At 36.0% G+C, this 21,759-nt stretch overlaps 1 protein-coding gene across 3 annotated transcripts in view; it reads left to right on the forward strand.

Annotated features, from left to right (window-relative positions):
- Positions 1-71: 71 nt before the first annotated feature.
- RMND1 (required for meiotic nuclear division 1 homolog) overlaps positions 72-21,759 on the forward strand; it is a 45,889-nt gene continuing 24,201 nt past the window's right edge. The window contains exons 1-3 of one of the 3 annotated variants that reach the window (XM_031937622.1): positions 72-375; positions 6,981-7,495; positions 21,102-21,210. In XM_031937622.1, coding sequence (XP_031793482.1) covers positions 6,995-7,495; positions 21,102-21,210 — 610 coding nt within the window. In that variant the 5' untranslated portion in view covers positions 72-375; positions 6,981-6,994. The other 2 variants (XM_031937621.1, XM_031937620.1) reach the window with 2 other exon arrangements.

Consider the following 21,759-nt stretch of genomic DNA (forward strand, 5'->3'; position numbering starts at 1 on the left):
ACTGCGACCGCGGAGGGAGTGGGGGGGGCCAGGGATGAGGGGGAAAGCTGTCACGTGGAGCCAGACGCACGTACGCGCTGCGCGGGTATGGAGGTCAGCGGACCCAGCTGGCTGTGGAGTCCCGATGGCTCGGGGCCCTGCTTTGGGAGTAGGAGGTTCCGGGTTAACTTTGGCGTAGCAACTAGGGGACGCGTCTGGCTGCCGGCCTAGTCTCCATCAGTCTGTGTACCATCCGGGTCCCGGGCGGCCCCGCCCTTCCCCCCAGCGGGGAGGAGTCTTTCCTCCCGGACCGCAGGTGGGGCAGGTTGGCCTCCCCTCCCGGCCTCCCCTCCCCCGCCTCCTGGGTCTCCGCTGACTCCGAGATTCTGCGGAAGCGTGAGTGCTTCTTTAATCCCTGAAGCCCCGGGGATAAAAAGATTAAAAAAAAAAAAAACCCCTTCCCCTGCCCGCGGAATTGAATGATCTGCCGGGGAGGTAACAGGGGGAGAACCTGAAGGTCATCCCGTCCAAATCCACCCTCACCCCTCGCCGAACTGAGGTTCTGAGACTTAAGCGACTTGCCCAGGGTCATCCAGAGAATGCAAGAGCTGGGGTTCGAACTCGCGCCGTAGGAACGCCATCTTCAGCCCTGACCCTGATCATTGGTGGTCCTTTAGGTGCGTTTGGGTCTTTTTGACAGAGGTACTTTGGTTTGCCATTTCCTTCTCCAGCTCATCTTACAGATGAGGAAGCCGAGGCCGGCGGTCACACGGAAGCCAGATTTTGAATCAGAAAGATGGGTCTCCTTCACGTCGGGCCGGAACATTGCCACCTAGCTGCCCCTCACGGTAGCACAGGGAAATCCTGTTTGTTACACATTCAGCTAGTATGGAAGTGCGTAAAGCCCTGGACCCCAGAGTTCAAAGTTAGTTAACTCTGACACTTATTAAAGGACCCCGAGCAAGTCGCTTAATTTTTCTCTGCTTCAGCTTCCTCCTGTGTAAAAAGGGATTAATTCTATCGTTGAAGGTGGTTGTAGGGACAATGTGTAAAGCACTTTGCAAACTTAGTGTAATGCCGGAGAAACTGAGACAAAATAGAGATTAGAGAGTTTTTAATAATTTATTTTAAAGGGAGGGATTTACTGGGGGACCAAATGGATCCATGGTTTGGTCCCAGGGCCGAATGAGACTATGGTCTCCAAGAATCCAGCAGTCTGAGTTCTCAATGACATATATGCACGTGGTTCAGACTCAGGGGGTAGATCGAGGCAGGGGCGGAGTCCGGGTGCTGAGAGCGGGTACTTGACTCAGGCAGGGTGGGATGAGCCGCCGGCGTAGGGGAGAGGCATCTTGATGAGACAGTATCTGATACTCCAATAGCTTGGGATGGGGAGAGGCATTCTGATCTGATTAAGAGGGAGGGGTGGTTTTGCAGGATTGAGCAGAACAATTTAGGGAATCTGAGTCAGGATAATTAAAAGAGAACTGTGGCACAATATTACAACGCTATAGCTATTATAGCGTGGACGGTGAAGCCTTCAGACTCCTCAGATTAATTGTTTTTCAATTTGTAACTGGAGGAATTACTCAGCCCCCCATTTAAATGTTAGTAAAAATAGATGTCTTTTTTTTTTTTTTTTAAAACCAAGATTCACGAAGCTCTTGAAATCTGTCCATGGCCCCACTATCTGTTATGCACCCCTGCCTTGGAGGTCATCTAGCTTGAACTCCATATTTACAGACAAGAAAACTTTAGACCTAAAGAGTTGCGCTAAGTGCCAACCCAAAATTATACAGGTTAAACAAGTAACAGAAAGATTTGAACTCAAAGGTCTTCCAAGTTTTATGATCTTTTTATACTGCCAAATCCATCATTTTTCACTGTGAATAGGCATAATACAATATGGATAATAAAAATAGATACATAATACAATGAACTTAAATGGTGTCGCCTTAAAGAATAAAGCTTATAATATCCTAAGTAAAAGCAGCAGCCTGGAGCTTTAGTCACTCACAGCTTTTGAAGCCTGTAATTTCTTTTTTTTTTTTTTTTCCTGAGGATTGAGGTTAAGTGACTTGCCCCTGTCCGAGGTAAGATTTGAACTCAAGTCCTCCTGACTTCAGGATTGGTACTCTAGCCACTTCACCATCTAGCTGCCCCTAAACCCATGTTTCTAATTTAAAAAAAAAAAATTTAAAAATCATGAAAACAAACCAGACATTCAGAAAAAGAACTTTAATTAAATTTATTTTAACAAACATTATTCTAGAATCTCTCCCTTAGCAAGTACACTAAATTTTAAGTTTGCCAAATATTCAATTTATGTAAAAGGACCTGAAGGAAGAAAAAAAATCAAACAGTCCCTGCCCTCAAGAAAAATGTGTTTCTACTGATAATATGTTATCATTTAGGCACAGATAAGTAAATCCCAGATTGGGAAAGGGGAGTCCTCTGGGGTGAAAGAAGGAATGGGAAGAGGCTGGAATCAGAGAAGTACTGTTGAAGGTGACCCAAGAGCTAAAATTGAAAGAAGCCAAAGTATTAAGAGGCAAGAGGTGAAGAAGGAGTCATTCTCAGCAAAGGGGGACAGCAAATGCACAGAATGTTAAATCTAGGGAACAGTTCTATTAGGCTAAAAGACAGACTGAATGAAATTGAGTAATGTAAAATATAGTTGGAAAGGTAGGTGAGAATTAGCCTGTGGAGGAGGGCTTTTAAATGTTAGTATGAAAAGTTTGGATTTTTCTTAATCCTAGAGAGAGAAAACTTCACTGAGGTTTTCTAGTTACTGAAAGGATAAGGCCTATATTTTAAGGATATTAATTTGACAGCTGTAGAGAATGGATTGGAGAGTAAAGAGAGGGACAAGAGAATTTAGTAGTAATCCAAGGATGTAATCAAGGATGAGGGAGGACCTCAGGGTAGTGGTATATAAGTACAGGGAACTTATTAAAGGTTATGTAGAATTGAAATCAAGATTTACCAACTTATCAGATGTGGGGAAAAAAACTAAGAGAAAAGGAAGAGTAAAATATAAATTCAGATTTCAAACTTGAGTGATTGGAAGTATAATGTTGCCATTACAGAAACAACCAAATTTGGAAGAGATGCGAGTTTAAAGAAAAAAGTACTGATTTTAACCTTAGACATATAGAATTAGAATTAACAGGGACCTCAGAGGCCATTTACTTCATTTCCCTCTTTGTATAGTTGTGGAATTCATTCCAAGAGACTTTATATGACTTTCCAGAGGTCTCTTGGGTATTAAATGGGAGAGCCAAGATTCACACTCAGGTCCCTAAACTTTAGCACATTTTCCACTATACTAACTATGTAGCTAGATATGTCAGTAGGCTAGGATATTCTCTAAAATGTCCAGCAGACAGTTGGAAATTCAAGACTGGATTTCAAAATTAAGAAAATAAGATTTCAGAATTTGAGAAACCTTTATCCTCAAGAGAAAAGATCATATGAGTAAGTAAAACAGATTAAAACTGAGTAAGTGTGTATTACATGTACATATAAGATGTCCCCCAAAAAAGTTTTAGTTCAGTTTAAACTTTAGTTCCTCAAAAACTGCACTAAGACTTTTGGGAAATCGTGTGTGTGTGTGTGTGTGTGTGTGTTTATGCTTATGTGTATGTATATGCATATATATATATATATATATATATATATATATATACCTCTAGTCTTGGGAATTATCTAAATAGAGACATTTGAACTTTTATGTTAATGAGCTCACTAAAGGAAAAAAAGTATAAAGAAAAGAGCAGAGATAAAAGACAGAGCCTTAGGACTGGAGTTCTTATTTGATCATTTTGTTTGTGCTTTTAAATTTTCCTGTTTGCTGAAGACATTCTGACCTGTAATAAAACCAAGAATGTTTTGTAATTCTTGATAAGGCATTCTTTAGTTTATTCAAGGACCTTCTGGCTCTCAAACTTTTGTTTGGGACTGCATGAGGGACAAAATCACTGCAAGTTCTGAATATGGACAGAAGAATGAGTTATGATATTCTAAAAAGGCAGGTCAGAAGAGAAATAATAGAAAACTGGCTAGTTGCTTGAACAGACTTTATGAACAAGTTAGTAGCTGCTCAGATAATGTGGTAAACTTCCCTAGTAGAGAATGATTGTGACCTTGAGAACTGTATGTGGAAATGTTAAGTCTTAGAGGCAAATTTAGTCTTGCTACCTGTCTATAGCTTTTAAAAGTTACATTTAAGTTTTTATATTATAGAAAGGTTAATGAAGAAGCCCGAGGTGTTCATGCTTGTAGATAAGGCCCAATGTGCACATCTTGCATAACATCAGACATCTTTCACTGTAATATCTTAGTACATTGTGAACAAAGCTCATGGTAATGTTTTGAAACCCAAGTAACTTCTGAGTACTCATCAGAAACAGGAGTTGATGGAAACATGTTCCTTTTTCTCAAGTATATAACTCTAAAGATCCCTCTGGCCTGATCCCTTTGGTTTTCAATGTATCTGTAATTGACACATTGATTTTAATGGTTTTCCTCCCCCACAGCAGGACAGGTTTACAGTTAATACTTATTCAGGATATAAACTTATAAAGCCAGGTAAATCTCTTTCTGAACCAATCAAGACCCTTTAAGAATACATTCTTCTTCAGTATGATATCTAGGTGTTAAATTGGATAAACCTCTGCACTTAGATATAGGAAGACCTGATCTAGGTTGTATGTTCTTAGGCAAAGAGGTTAAGACCTCTGTTTCTTAGCCTCAATTTCCTCAGCTGTAAAATGAGGATAAGTAACAGCATATACCTTGCAAAGCAGCAAAAGAAGTAATGTTTGTAAAGTATTTTGCATGGCATGTAGCACTCTCTGGCATGTAGTAGGCCATATAGATACTTATTCCCTCTCTCCCTGTGGGCTTCCTTCTGCCATTGACTCTGTTCAGGATATACTCATTTTACTATGAACAGTGTCAGGAGCAAGCACATTGCCTTCACATTTGCTGTCTTTCTCATCTTCCACACCATTTTCACTCAGCTGGAATGATACATGAAATACTCAAATTACTTCTAAAACAACATTTCACCTCAGATGATTGAAGGTAGCTGTGCTACTTTGCAGAGACTTTGTCTTTAATAAATCAATGCTATTCGGAACAAATCAGGGAAGGCTCTCCATTCTAGCAGTTTCTTGGATCTATTTTTTCAGGAGAACTTAGCTGAACAAGACCACTGATATGGTCCTACTTGACTCTTTCTAGCTTTTCCCTATTATATCATCTATTTTGACTAATGGATCAAGGAATCCTGAAATACAAGTATAGCAATACAAAGTGACTCCTGGTGTCACCTTAGATCCCAGGAGAAGTTGCATGTAAGAGGCTATGATCTCAGCTATTTTAATTCAGATGATCCAAACTTATTGTAGAGATCAGAGACCATATCAAAAGGATCATCTGTTCTGTGGATCTAAACGTTTCTGGTCGTCACACATGTTTTATTTGTAGAAGATATCACTTTCCCACTGTTGTGACAAGACTTATTTTTTGATTTGTGCTGCTCCAGTACTGCTTATGTTGGGGTGATTTTAAGAATATTTTAGTGGTGGAAGTTTACCTAAGAAATTTTAAAGACCCTACTTCCTGGGAAAAGGACGAGATAAGTATTATCTGTTGTATTGTAGAATGGGAATTATCTCCTCTTGAGCTGTATCTTTGGTCCATTGAGGCCATTTTCCTTCCTTACTCTACTTGCTTGTCATTTAGACAAAAGGTTTCCAAGACTTGTTTGCAGTATTGATTGTTCAAGAGAGGTCAAGTAATGTCTTCTTTTCCTTGTGTCCTTTTTAATTGATGTTTTTAATTTGAATTTTCTTTTAATCATGTCTTATGTTCAAAAAATATTTGTTGTTTTTTGAACCTGGAACCTAATTGAGGCTTGGCCTACAATCGTAAATGAAGATAGAATTAGTTCATTGAGTGCAGGAACTCTTTCATTTTGTCCTTGTATCTGAAGTTCCTATCATCACAGTTTCTGTTGTAAAATTGGTTTTGATTTAATAAATGTTTCTTGCTTGCTTATTTGAACACTTAAAGTAACAAATTTGAGCTCATAGATGTATCTTTTGGATTTTCCTAAAGTGCTCTGTTATAGCTTCAGAATTTTACGCAACTCAAAAATAGAACATTTCCATTGGAGTTTGTTACACTGTATATAATTTGTATGTCACTAGATAAATTATCTCTCCAACTGGGAAGACATGTTCAACTGGAACATGTATTTCTCTAATACTGGGAAAGTATTTTGCCTTTTTTTTTTTTTTTTAAATAATTTAATCATTTATTAAGCAATTACTATGTGCAAAGCTTTGTGTTAAACTGGGGGTTCAAATAAAGAAGTCAGACAGCTTCAATCTCCAAGAGTTTTCATTCTGGTTGGAGAAGACAAAGCATACAGAAGTTTTCCACAAGTCCCAAAGTAAAACTCTTGGTCTTATGGCCCAGAAGCAATGTACCTGGTCAAGCCTCTTTTTGATGTCATTTTCACTGAGAAGATGATAGGTTTCTACCATTGACCCCTATGACAATGTAAAGGACTTGAGTAACAAGTTCTTTCCTGGGTCTCCAGTAGCTGTGGCTATATAGTTCCTGTAGGATCAGTCAGTTCTCTCAGGCTGCAATTCTACTGGAGCTGCTTTTCAGAATTAGAGGTGAGGATAGTAGGCTGGAAGCAAGGCCGGAAGCTTGAGGGTAGAGGGACATTAGTGGTATCCAAGATGACAATGGTTTGACCTACTTGGTATGTATTTCTTCATGTCTCTTCCTCAAGGTGCCTTGATGCTTCGGAAAGCAGCTAAACAATGGGGGCAAAGTCTGGGAGATTCAGAAGCCAAGCCCAGAGGGCAGAATGCAGAGGGATGGACAATCACTTCATAGATAGCTGTAATTTGCCTTTATTTATTAATAAGTACTTGTTGACTGTCAAATGTTAAACTCTGAAATTTTGTTTTATTTAGTTTTGAGTGCTGTGATGCAAGTTCAACTGCTCCAAGATCTGGCCAAATCTCCCTACATTTTAGCAAAACTATACCAGTGCCAAAGTCTTCCTAGAGTTCTTCGTCCAACACTAAAACCACTAAAATTATTTGAAAAGACAACATGCAGGACCCTGACAATAAATCGAAACTCGGGTTTATGCTTTTCTGAAACAGCAATTGATGATTTGAAATGTTCATTTCCTGGACACATCAATTGGAAAGTATCAGCTGCAAACATAGTATTTCAGCTGAAGACTGTGTTCTTCAGAGTTGAAGAAATGAATGTTCTATCCCAGAAATCTTTTGGGACTTGTAGGAAAATGAATCACAAACTAAGACTATTATATACTAATTGGCCTATGAAAATATTGAAGAGACATTATTCATCTACACCAACTGGAAAACTAGAAGTTCAGCAAATCAAGAGACCACTTAAAGCATCAAGGACCAAGCAGCCATCCAGAGCTAACCTTCCACTCTCATCTGTAAATGAGGTAAAGTTTATATTGTTACTGAATTCTATTTAATGATAAGCATGTATGCTAGTTAACTGTGAATATAATACTGTATCTCTATGCTGATATTTGAGAGTCAGCAAGTTAAAGTGACTTAACTGGTTTTCATTATTAAGACCTTTGACATGACTAACTGAAATCAATTCCTAATGTTTAATTGTTAATAATACAGGTAAGAATACAATAATTACCATGGATAAATAATTTCTTATATAGTAGCCATAGAACAACTTAGGGCTTCAGGCATCCTGAAAGGACCCTTAATTGATGTCCTCAAGAAGGCTTCTTCCAACTCTTAATCTATAGTTCTTTAACTCTGTGATCCTGGTGTATGTGTATTCTGTGCCCTCAGGATTTAAAGGCAGAATTCAAAGAAATTTTGAAAATGGGAAATGAAGATCATTTACTTACTAATATGTTGTTACATGTAAGCTTTTTGAATATGTCTTCATATTTGATATTTTGGATAGCAAAATATTTAATAACCTCAAAATGTTCACATGAAACCCCGTTTTGGTCAGGTAGAACATGAGGATTTTATAGAACACAGTTTCAGGAAATGGCTGCCTTAGACTATATCATACAGTATCTTTTAAAAGAGAATGTTATTTGTATGACAAAATTGCCAGGAGGCTCATGAAAACAACTCATCTGACATTAGGGTTTCATTGTCAAAAATGTATCTTTTGTGTTTTATCTTCATACATGCTTACAGGTAATTGCTCCCTTATTTGCGTAAAGTAGGTGAAAAATCTAGCAATCCAAGTTGGGAAAGAAATAGGTGATGTTCATTTGTTTTTCAGTTGTGCCCAACTCTCTGTGACCTCATTTAGGACTTTCTTAGCTCAGACACTGAAATGGTTTATCATTTCCTTTTGTAGTTCATATTCAGATTAGGATACTAATGATATTGACTTGCCCAGGTCACATAACTAGTAAGTTTCTGAGATTAAATTTTAATTCAGAAAGATGAAGTTTCTTGACTTCAGTCCTGGGTGCTCTATGTCCTGTGAGAGCTAACTACCCTAAGTTATAAGGTAGGTCTGCACTGTTCTTTTCTTGAAATATCATATTCAGGGTTTTTTGGTTTCATTTTGTTTTTCTGGGAAGCCAGTAAATGATTCTCAGATTCTCTCTAAACTCTGTTTTTCAAGTCATTTTTTAAAAATTGAATATATTTCAGGTATTTCAATTTTGTTGTATCTTTTGATATTATTTGCTGTATTATTGAATTCTTTTTTGCTTCCATTTTATTTCAGCTTATCTATGTTGCTAATTTTTTCTGGGTTCTCAGCTCTCCTTTTGGATTTTTCTTTAAGAGCTTTGTTTTAATTTCTTAGGAGTTCCTATAGTCATTCCATTTTCTTTGCTTGCATTCTAGTGGTAATTATTATTAAATAATTATTTTCTTGTGGGTTTGTGGCAGTTAAACACTACAGAGTCAAGTTGTTTTTAATAATTTAATATAATTTATACAAGGTTATTAATTGCATAGAGTTCTGTAGTAATAATTTACAATTTGCATAGTGTTTTACAGCTTTTAGAGCATAGTCCCATACATTTAATATTTGATTTTCATAGACTTGTGAGGTCGATGGAATGGGGTTTATCTTCATTTTAAAGGTAAGAAAACAGGCTGACAGACAGGTTGTGACTTACTCAAGATTGCTAAGTAAAGTAATTTGGATTTGCACATCATCCCTCAGAATACCATAATAAAAGGTTTGGTTTTTTTTTTTTTTTAACCTTGCAATAATGGTGTAGAATTCTACATATATAACCTTTCTTAGGTTCCAGTCCACATATTTTTGCTGATGTGAAAAATTTTGACCACTATTACTTTTCTTTAAAGTAACTACCTTAAATAACTAACTCTCTGTTCAATAAATTAAATCAAACATTAAGTATCTGCTATTTGGCCCTCCATTAATCAGACAGAAAACTTTTTTTTTTAATTGTAACTTTTTATTAAGAGAACATATGCCTGGGTAATTTTTTACAACATTATCCCTTGCACTCACTTCTGTTCCGACTTTTCCCTTCCCTCCCTCCACCCCCTCCCCTAGATAGCAAGCAGTCTTATACATGATAAATATGTTATAGTATATCCTAGATACAATATATGTGTGCAGAACCGAACAGTTTTCTTGTTGCACAGGAAGAATTGGATTCAGAAGGTAAAAATAACCCGGGAAGAAAAACAAAAATGCAAACAGTTTAGATTCATTTACCAGTGTTCTTTCTTTGGGTGTAGCTGCTTCTGTCTATCATTGATCAACTGGAACTGAATTAGATCTTCTCTTTGTCAAAGAAAGTCACTTCCATCAGAATACATCCTCATACAGTATTGTAGTTGAAGTATATAATGATCTGCTGGTTCTGCTCATTTCACTTAGTATCACTTAGCATTCATGTAAGTCTCTCCAAACCTCTCTGTATTCATTCAGACAGAAAACTTATTAAGCACCTACTCTATGCCAAGCAGTTTCCTCATCAGTACAAAAAGAGGCAAAAGACCATTCTTATCCTCAGGAAGGAGCTTATCTAAGAGGAAAGACAACAAGCAAACATACAAACAAGCCTATGCTCATAGGCCTGTTGTTCAGTCACTTCAGTGATGTTTGACGATTTTGGATTTTCATTGCAAAGAAATTAAAAGTATTTGCCATTTCCTTCTCCAGCTTATTTTTCAGATGAGGAAACTGAGTCAAACAGGGTTAAGTGACTTGCCCAGAGTTACATAGCTACAGTGTGAGATCAGATCTAAACTCGGGTCTGCCTGACTATAGGCCTGGCAGTTTGCCCACTGTGACATCTAACTACATACAGAATAAATAGGAATGATTTTTTAAAATTTTTAAAATTTTATTTTTAATGTATTTTTAAATTTTAAATTTTAATTTAAAAAAAATTTTTAAAAGATAGAATTTTAGTTGAGACATACCAGAAGCCATTAGGCAGAGAAGGTGTGAATGACATGATTGGACCCATGGTTTAGGAAAATTACTTTGGTGGCTGATTGGAAGATGAATCAGAGTGGGAAAAGACTCTAGTAGTGGAAAAAGACTCTGTAGTAGGCAAACAAGTTATTGCAAGAGACCAAGCATGAGACGATGAAGCCTGGACCAGAGTGATGGCAATGCTGGAAGGGAGAAGAGATACTGCAATGGTGAAACGGACAGGCCTTGGCAAGATATTGGGTGTGGGAAGGTAAGAAATAATGGAGAATGGAGAATGACTCCTAGCTTGTGAGCAGATGGACTAAAAGCATTGTGGGGCTCTTTAAAGTAATAGAAAGCAGAATCGGAAGAGGGTTTGGGGGAAAGACAATGGATTTGAATTTGAACATATGTTGAGTTTCAGATGTCTGTTGGCTATTTCAAGTTGTCTGAAAGGCAGATGGAGTTTGAAAACCAGCAGAGAATTTAGGGCAGTTTAGAAAGGTTTGAAAATCAACAGGATAAGAATGGTAATTAAATCTATGGGAGTTAATAAGATCACCAAGTGATAAAAGGAGATGAGTAGGGCAGCCCAGGACCCAACACAGTGAGTAGAATTCTAGACAGTGAGAATACTGAAAAAAGGAGTCAAGAAAAAGAGTTTAAAAATTAGTACAATAGTTCAGAGCAGATGAGGGTTCTGAATTAGAATCAGTGCCTTTGTCTTTGGAAAGGAAGGGACAGTTGTAAGCAATGTTATGAAGGTAGAATTTAAAAGACTTTGATGGAATAATTGTATGTGGGTGCTAAGTGAGGAAAAGGGGAAAGTCAAAAAAAAATACTGAGGTTTTGAACTTGGTGGGTAAGGTGCTAGTGCCATTGACAGAAATAGAAAATTTAAAGAAATCTCATCAATAAGCATTTATTAAGTACCTGTTATATGCCAGGCATTGTATTAAGTGCTGAGGATGGAGAGGCAAAAAAAACATTCTCATAAACCCATAATCTAATAAGGGAGAAAACAGTTATGTATAAACAAGATATGTATTGGATAAATTGGAAATAATCTTAGCGGGAGGTTTGAGTTGCAGGGGAAGAGAGTTTTAAAGAGATATAAGATCAGATTCCTGTTCTCATACTCTTTACTTCTTTATATTGCAACTCTGACACTGCTAGGCCAGATTTACTTAAATCTTATGTTTAACTGTTAACAGGTTTAAGATTTCTTCAGGTTTGGGGGAATGATAGAAAAGGTAATGTGAAAAAGATGTAGGTTTTCTAATGTTCATGAGCCCATTATGAGTCTGCAGTATGAAAGACACCCATGCTTCTCATTCATGATAAACACTCGTGGACCTGTGGATTGAACTGCTGGTCCACCCTACTTACCATTATTAATTTAGTTCTTTGGAACGCCGTGTTACTGGATTCTTGGGGCACTGAGTCTGGAGTACCATGTAAATCCCCCAGGGAAAGATTACTCACAGAAAAGAATTGGGGTAGGGAACCTCTCTCAATTGTTATAGAATACTCTTAAATCCTTTATGACCATTGTGCATTTTATGTAGAATGAAACACAGGCTTTCTTGTGCCTGAAAAGAAAGCAAAGGAAAAAAAAAACAATGTTAGGTGAAATATCACAGGAAAAAGTTAGTGAAATAGGAAGTGTTAAAAAGAGATAATGAACCAAGCAATCTTTCTACAAGATTTTGCTGTGCTTTGGTGGCTTTTGTTTATTTTGTATTAATGAAATTATTGTGAAAGTGGTCAATCAATAAATATTGTGCCTGCTATTTGTCATGTATTAGCGTTAGGAATTAAAAGATAGCCCCTGTTCTTGTGATAATGAGGAGCTCACTATCTAATGAAGGAAACAACATACTAATAACTATGTACAAATAAATTCTATATTCAGGTTCATTGGAGATAATCAACAGAAGGAAGGTATTGGAATTCAAGGGAATTGGGAAAGACTGTTGAAGATGGGATTTTAGCTAGGACTTCATGAAAACCACGGGGTAGAAAAAAGGAGACAGTGCTATGCTGGATATGTCTTATCATCTTTTTTTTAAAATCACTAGCTTTGGGATAGGGGGGTACGGAATAGAGTTTAGTAAGTAGTAGAATACTAAATAAAATTAATATCCTCAAAGTATAACGTTTGAATTTTTTTAGTATATATTGCAGAAAATAAAGGAAAAATTCTGATGTGATGTTTGTAATGGGGGAACGAAGTACATTCCTCTCTTTTTTCCCCAACAATATAACATTGCTTCTTAGAGTTTAGTGTTTTCATTTGGGTAATGCTTCTATTATACAAAAAAAAAAAAAAAAAAAAATCCTGTGACTTAAAAGTGTATTGTAACACTTTTGCTTTTTCCATAGCTATCTTGCACCACCTACTGGAGTATGTTTTCTTTAGCCAGAATATCATGTGGACTATACCTGTTACAGAAAATATTACTGATGGACCTTGTTTGACTTATCCAGCACCATTCCTTGATGGGTTTGGCATATTTTGCAGCAAGGTAGTGATCTATAATAGTCCTCCTTATGTCTAACTCCTGCCTTAATTTTTAATAAAAGTCAATCACCATAAAAATGTATAGTTAAAAGCTTATGTGAAACTATAGGGGATTCATATTAAATACTACACAAAGTGAAAAAAGTTCAAAAATTAAAAACTCTACCTAAGTAAAATTAAAGATTTTTAAAAATTACTTTTTATTGTAAGTAGAAATTTTTTAATTACTTAATATTGATAAAGATATTATATTGGCAAAACTTATATTTCCCAATTTCTCTCTCCCTCTCCTCACAGAGAAAAAACCTTTATAATTACAAAGAGGAGGGCACCTAGATGGCATGAGCAGAGCACCAGCCCTTGAGTCAGGAGGACCTGAGTTAAAATCTTGTCTCAGACACAACAATTCTATGTGACCCTGGGCAAGTCATGTAACCTCAATTGCCTACAGTAAATAAATGAAGAGTGACAAAAACAATTAGAAACACTAACCAATATTGAAAAAATTTTCCTATAATATGCTGTTACTCACCTTTACCACCCTACCCCTATATTCCTTTCCACACCCCATCCCGCCAAAAAAAAAAAAAAAACCCTGCCTTTTCATGAAATAGGACACTTTTTAAGTATAATTTAAGAATTATCTGTGAAAACTTATCTGGTAAGTACTCTACCATTGGAGTAAGTTTTGAAGCAGAGTTGACTTAACTTAGAGTGAGTACCTCAGTCTCTATTTTATATAATTTTCTCTTAACTGTCAGACAGGACTAGAGACTAGACATCTGCCCTGTTGCTATGTGCTTGTTTCACCATCAACTCATACCTCTTCAAATCACCTTGTTCCTCACTGAGAGCACGCAATCAAATAGGCAAGCATTTATTCAGTACCTGCTATGTGCCAGGTACTGTGTTAAACATTAGAGATACAAAGACAAAAACTAGTAACTTCTCTCAAGGAATTCACAAAGTAATTTCATTCAAATCAATCCAAATCACTCTAAAAAAAAGTAGTAAATAAAGTTATGTTATAAAGAGGATGTGTTCTATCTCATTCTTTAGTAAAGCAAAAGAGGAAGTGCTTCCTTCTAGCTCTGACATTCTGTACTTATGTGATTTTAAACGTTTAAAAAAACCAAGAAGAAATGTGTTCCATTCTTTAAGCAGAAAGTATGCCATTTTTGCCAGGATAGAGAGTGAATCAGATTTGCGGAGTAAAATTCATTGCTCACCACTGGTTAGACTAACTTTCAATACATGTTCCTTCACCCTTTCATTCCCACTGACTGTAACATGTTCTCCTTCCTTTTTCCACTGTGGTAAGGGTACTTCAGAAGCCATAGCAGTTACGTACTCATTCTTTCCATGTTAGACTACTTTTGAGTTTTTGTAGCAATCCATTTTCCCTTTAAATCCAGTGGCTGTAATTACCCTAATGGCACTTTATTTTGTTTAAGCTCATCATCAGCACTGAGAGATGAAATGACCAAATGTCCTGTGAAGTGTTTCATGTTACTTTGGGGCATTTGATAAAACCAACTTATGGATGTTTCAAGGAGAATCTGTGAGTTATCCATTCATATGTAGGAAAACTTCTTATGTCTTTTGGTTATGTTTAAAATGAAAATGTCAGTAGTGTAGTAGGTCAGTAACTTCTGTAACATGTGAATTTGTTAATGATTGGAAAAGACTCATTGGTATTATTTTTTTTTTTTAAACAGGTTATTTTAATATCCTCTGTCAGTCATTTTTTTTTTTTAAGCACTCATCCCTCTGATTATTGTGGTGGAAAAAAAAAGCATGCAAAGACTTGGATCATCTTTTTATTTTTCTTTGTTTTGTAGTTTTTCAAGACTCAAGAATTCATCATCTGTTGGTCAGCCTTCTTTTAGTTTCTTCTCTTTACTTAGCTAGGATGGTCCTTAGATAGCAGACTTATACCTCATATTGTACTTGCTGCTTTCCTATGCTTTTCCAATATGGTCTACCCTGCCAGTACTTATCCTTTGTTAATACATGATAGAAAAACCATAATATAGAATGAGAATTATTGTTTTATATTGCCTAAAAGCATTTGGAAAAGCAGTTATAAGTTAAAATGTTAAGAACATTATTGGACACTTTTGTTGGAATATTGTGGGATTACTTCCTACTTTTAGGAGGTCTTATTACTTTTAAGCTCTTCTTCCAGAATGAGCTATCTTTGTACAGTCAGAACATTAACTAGTTTTAGCAGTAGCCAAAACCAACTTGAAATTAGTAGGAAGGATAAGACAATTGCAAACACTTTCAATAACTTCAGCTTGCTCTATTCAAACAAGCCATCAAAATAGGAAATGGCAAAAGACAAACTAACTTTAGTTTTCATGATTTCCCATAAAAATTTGTTATATAAAGCAATTGTGATTTGCTCATCTCTTGGAGAATGATTTTCAGACATATCGATGATATATTTAATGAAAATGAGAAAGGAATAGACAATATTCACAAATAGTTTTATGCAACAGAAGACATCTCTAAAGTTATACAACTGACTAAAAAGGTGACTAATACTAATAGGTTGAATTCTTGTTAATCAATCAAAAAAATGGGGGAGGGAGCACTTGTTTCAAAAAGCAAAGTATTGATTTCTAGGCTTTCCCTCAACCAGGAATATCTCATGCATATACTACTAGCATACAAAATTCTTTGATAAATGACTGTTCAGTGATCTGGTGATTGTTTTGCAGGCCATAAAAATAGGAAAATATGAATTTGTCAGAAGTGTTTCCTGCTATCAATAAGGATTCCCTAGTCCAGGAATTCTTAATCTTAATCTTTTTTGCATGTGTCATGAACCCAGTTTCAATATTATATTTTCAAATGCATAAAATTAAGCATATAGGTTTACAAAGAAAAGAATTATCTTGAAACAGTTTTCTAAACATTAAAAACAAAACAAAACAAGTTCATGAACTTCACACCTTAATGACAACAGATCATCTCTACTCATACCTAGTGACTGAGCAGATGTTATCCTCTTTATTGTAGCCCTGATTGATGTCACTTCTTCTTAATGTCATTTCTTTATGTCACTATTAGCTGTAAAATGTTGGAATCACCCATAACATGGATCATATTGTTTAAATCAGGCCTCATCACTTTTAATTGGGAAAGTTGAACCAAGCCTATCATTTCAAGTCTTCATCATTAATTGACTCAAGGGCCCAAAGAGTTCTTCCTCAAATCTGGTTACTACCAAAAATTAGAGCCTAGGTATCCCAGCCTTACCCAGGCCTGCTCTTTCCTGTAAGGTTATCAAGGAAAAGATAGTAAATATAGGACACTCCCAGGTCCACCATTGAAAGTTGAGTGCTTTTCAAATTTTACCTCATTCTTTCAGTAAAGCCCTTTGTACTTCACTCCTACATCTTTTTTATTTGTCTGTTCTTTGGACATCCCTGTATTATATCCATGACCTTGTATGGTTTAACCCTTTAGAATTTGCAGTTCTGCCAATGCTAAATAATAGCTCTGCATTCACAATGTGCAGGTCTGAAGAAGCAGAAATCCAAACCTCTATCAGGAGACAGAGTGGAAGGGTGGAAGAAGGGAAGATGTTCATTTGATGTTCAGTAATAGATATGGGATTAATCTTGGGGAAAAAGCTATACTCTTAATTTAAAATAGAATGTACTGTAACAAAGATTTGGATCAGTGAACAAAATGAGATGTGGGGGGGAGGGGGAATCTCTGCCTCAGGTATATCAATGTAATTATTTCAGCTAGATATAAATTGTAGAAGCTCTAGTTACTTTCCTATTGTATATACTTGAGATATGACCCCCAAAAAGCTCCCTGAGACTAATTGAACCTGATAACCACTATTCTTGGTGATACTGTCAAAGGAAATTGATGAGATATACAGATTATTATTATTATTACTGCTAGTATTTAAATGTAAGGACTTAATAAAATAGTTGGATTTAGGAAATGAACAGTTAGATAAAAAGAAGTATTTTTACTTTTGGACCATACTTTAACATAAAGTCATGTCAGTTTCTTCATTAGGTTTAGAGAATACCTAAAAAGGGCCTGAAATATGTTTTCTGGAAGGTAGTAACCCTAACGCAGGGAGTCAAATGTAAGCCTCATGTACACATGAATTTATAAATTAAGCTTTATGACTGGGATATGACAGCTATATCCTAGTGAACTGAGTGCTGAGACTAGAGTCAGGAAGACCTGAGTTCAAGTCCAGTCTCAGTTACTAGCTGAGTGACCTGGAGCAACTCACTTAACTGCTTTCTGCCTCAGTTTCCTTGACATTAAAATGGGGATAATAATAGTACTTAACTCTTCAGAATTGTGGTGTAACATTTAAAAACATTCAGGAGACATAGTTCCTGGGTAATTTCATCATTTTACTAATGAGGCCAACAGGGCTGGATCTCTCTTTTGCTCTTTCTCTTAGAACAAATATTCCTAATGGGCATAGTTTATATGTCCTTTGAAGAGGAGGTGGGGTGGCTACTCAATTCATTAATCAAATGGGAGGTGTACTCTGTTGGGATACCTGACTTAATTAATCTTCATCAAAAACACATCAATTTCATATCACCTGTCTTGAAAATAAAGAGAATCAACATTTCCCTGAACCTGTCTGAGCAAACACAATGAGTAGGAATACACCCATTAGCCCAAACTTAGAATTTTTTTTTACTATCTGATTAGATCTCTCTGCCTGGATAAATCTATAAGAGATTTCTCACACTGGTTGATTTCTGGATGAGGAAATAGAAAACAGGAAAAACTTTGGTACTAACACAATAATTAGTTACATATAAGAGAGAAATATTTATTTCTCACAGTTGCAAGGATCAAATGAGATAATATATGTGAAGCCCTTAGCACAGTGCCTAGTTCAGAGTAGGCAGGCACCTAAATATTTATTGGCTGAATAACTTGATGAGGGATCTCAAAAACTGACATTTCCTTTTGGATTCTATGTCTACCATAAGTATAGCTAATGTAGTCTGTAATTGTAATGACAAATCTTGATCCAGAAAACTTGACGAGGAAACACTCTTCCTTCCTAATAGAACAGCATATGAAGAATGGGCATTATAAATTCAGAATGAAGCAAGTTGAGTTGTCTTTTCTCAAATATTTCTCTTTGTTTTAGGGGATTGGGAGGTAAGTGGATGGGAACAGGATTAAAGAGAAATAGTCAGAAAAACAAAACAGTGATTTAAAAATCAAGTTGCTGATACATTTTTGACTTGCCTTAATTCAACTCAACAAATATTAAGTGTTATGAATTCTAAAACATTCTCCCTTTGTCAGGAAATCCTAAAATGCTCATCCCGGAAACTTAGTTTTCCAGACTGTCTTATTGCCACAGTTTAAGGCAACCATAGTGTGTCCAGACTACCTTGATTTGCAACTTTAAGGTACCTTTAAGATATCTTCCCAAACTGTTTTGTTAAGCTCAGATAGGAACCAAGATTTCCCAGAGTATTTTTAAGATCATCTTAATATCAACATATATCTTTTATCTCCCCACCTTTTCCCTGATACTTCCCCTCTTCCCCTGAGAGACCTCCCTCAGATTATATTTCCCCTATAAAAGATGTGCTTATAAAAGAATGCTAAGTCCTTTTCTGGACCAAGCCCGCAATGAGGTATTCTCTCCCTCTTTGTAGGCTCTTCCCTTTAATGGCATCTTTTCTCCTGATATAGCTAACTCTGGTTGATCTGATAGACTCCTCTGTTGATATAGCCTGCCAGTCAATGCATACTTATACCTCATAGCACTTTTCTTTAATGACTTCTTCCAAATCTCTTTCCTTGCTAATTCTGTTATTCTCCCAAATCTATTTCTATTTACCACTCCTGGTGCCTATTTTACCTCTTCATTTTATGTATAATCTCTTCTCATAAATAAAGGTACTTTTTGGCAAAGAGAAAACTCTTGTGAATTCATCACATGTATCATATTTCAAACTAGGAGTTTCTACTCTGATCCCATTATTAAATGCATACTACATGCAAGGTATTTGCTAGAAATATAAAAATTAAAATTAGCATGACTCAAGAAGTTTGTATCTAATTGGGAGAACACAGCATGGTTTAGTTAAGCTAGCATAAGAAATGAAAGGAGTAAAGCAGAGATCTAAAGATGTTTTTGTAGAAGCTAGTTGTGGGGGTAGGGCAGTTAGATGGTGCAATAGATAGAGCACCAGCCCTGAAGTCAGGAGGACCTGAGTTCAAATTTGGCTTCAGACACTTAATGCTTACTAGTTGGATAATCCTAAAAAGATTACTTAACCTCTGTTACAGCAATACTTGTTGCTGTGCACAAAAAAGAAAAAAAGTTAAAAAAAAAAAAAAAAAAAGAAGCTAATTGGTACACTTTGAATCTAGAAGACCAGAGTTCAAATTTGGCCTCAGCACTAGCTGTGTGGCCATGGACAAGCCACTTAGCTCTCTCTGCCTCAGTTTCCTTATTGGTAAGCACCTTCTCAAGGTTGTGAGGATAAAATGAGATGCATGTAGAATTCTTTGTAAACCTCAAAGTCCTGAATAAAATAGCTATGATTGCAATAGCAATTTGGGGAAGAAAAAAGCACTGAAGGTTATGGGAATTGAGAGAGCTTCATGAAAGAATTAGCACCTATGATGAGCCTTCTGAAGAAGGATAAAGATTCTGAAAGAACAAAATGAAAATGCTTCCCAGGAATAAAAGAAAACCCATATGAGTCACAGAAATGTGAAGTGGCCTGGCATCTTTAGGGAATAGTTAATAGCAACCTAGAATGCTTGAAGGGAGTAAACGTAAATTAAAATTGGAGGATGAGGTCAGAGCCAAAGGAGAGGGTCTTAAATGGCAAACTGTAGTATTTTAGGCTGTGTTTTATGAAAGGATGACTAGAAAAGTTCTAAGACCACTTCTTGGGGAACAGATGGCGGAGAAAAGGTAGGAATACTTAACTCCTGTTGTGTTTTTGTTTTTCTACCAAAAGTTTGTTGGAGTTACATGCTGGTATCATAAAAACAATTTGTAGGCTTAGACCATCTCCAGATCAAGAGACAAAGATTTTATTACAATGAAAATAGGCCAAATCTATATGTTTTAGCATTTAACAAGAAGAAAGACAAGAATTAAGTTTCCTATCTGAATTCCAATTAAGGGAGTAGAAAGGGATGCCATTAAATGTGGCAAAATCTTAAGGAACACTCAACACCATAAAATGGGCTAAATTCGTGAAAAAGGAGTTTAACTAGGATTACCCCAGATCATTTGCTTTCAAACCAAAATGGTAGGCCAAATCTAAAAAGAAATTTAATAATGCTTTTTTTCTGAACGTTACACTTGGTTTTAAAATAACCTGATAGGATTAGAAGGACATGACTGAACAACAGATCTTTCTAAAAAATATTTGTTGGTTTTAATGGACTATAAACACATTATGACTGAACAGAATAGCCACTAACACTAGTTAGTGTCGCATTAAGAAAAGTGTAATATACAAATTAAGAGAAATGATAATCCTGCTATACTCTGCCAAAGTGAGACATATTTTGAGTTTTTTAATAAGTCATCATTAAAATGACATGTTAACAAGGGTGAAAAGTGAAGGTGAAGGGCGCTGAGATCATAATATATAAGGGTTGATTGAAGGAACTTTGGATATTTATATTGGAGAAGAAATGACTTACTGGCAATATGGGAGAGCTCTTCAGATATCTAGAGAGGATCTTTCCACCTGGTTCCAGAAGGCAGAACTTAGAGCAGCAGGTTGAAGAGTTGCTAGAAAGAAAATTTCCTACCTTCTAAAAGAAGAATAGACCATGGAGACAAAAGGGATGTCAATTTCCAGGCCAAGGAGTTATCAATTTCATATTAGTCAAACTGGAATCTTGGGCTGACTTTTACTGCTTTAAAGTAAAAATATCCTGTCACAAATGTAATTACAACTATCAAATACCTTCAAAGAATAGTGGGGTTTTTTGATCAATTGTTATTTTTTTTTAATTTTGTGTATATATAGAATTTTAGTTTTGCAAATCCAAATCTATAAAGTGATAAATTGAAGGGACTTGAACATAAGTAACCTATGTTGTATTGATCTGATTGGTACAGGACCTGATGCACTGTACAGCCTTTGCAACAGCAGATGAATATCATCTTGGTAATCTGACTCAAGAACTTGGATCTCATGGATACATAGAAATAACCAATTTGCCTAGAGGTATATTTGTAATATGAAAGCCATATATGTTTTTAAAAAATGTATTAGAAATAGAATTTGTTTTGATGAAACAATTGTCTGTCTTATTTATTTGAAGAATTGTCATATCCACATTTAGTACCCACAGTCAATTAAAGTCACTTTACATAACATATTTATATGAGAGAAATCTAATGTATTTGTGCACAAGTCAGTTGTAATAGACAAAAATAGCATTTTTTTTAAACATTATTAAGTAATTTGAAAATAAAAATTCATTTCCTTTAAAAGTCTAAAATAAGAGGGAAGATTCCTGAAAAAAGAGGAAGTGGTAGTAGTGGTAGTCACATTTTAGTCACAATTTTTAGGATGGTTCCAGATAGGATCATCTCAATAAATAACATTATTTGAATAAAAACATAATGAACTAGAAAACTGTAATAGAGGAAACTTCACAAAGCAATTGTGCTGAGCTATCCCTTAACCCCAAGATAGCGAGCACCACACTAGTGTATTTTGACAACCTTATGAATTAGAATATCTATTGCTGCTTGATTCCAAAGCAGACAT

The sequence above is a fragment of the Sarcophilus harrisii genome, chromosome 4, assembly GCF_902635505.1.
Source record: "Sarcophilus harrisii chromosome 4, mSarHar1.11, whole genome shotgun sequence".
Classification (NCBI taxonomy): Eukaryota; Metazoa; Chordata; class Mammalia; order Dasyuromorphia; family Dasyuridae; genus Sarcophilus; species Sarcophilus harrisii.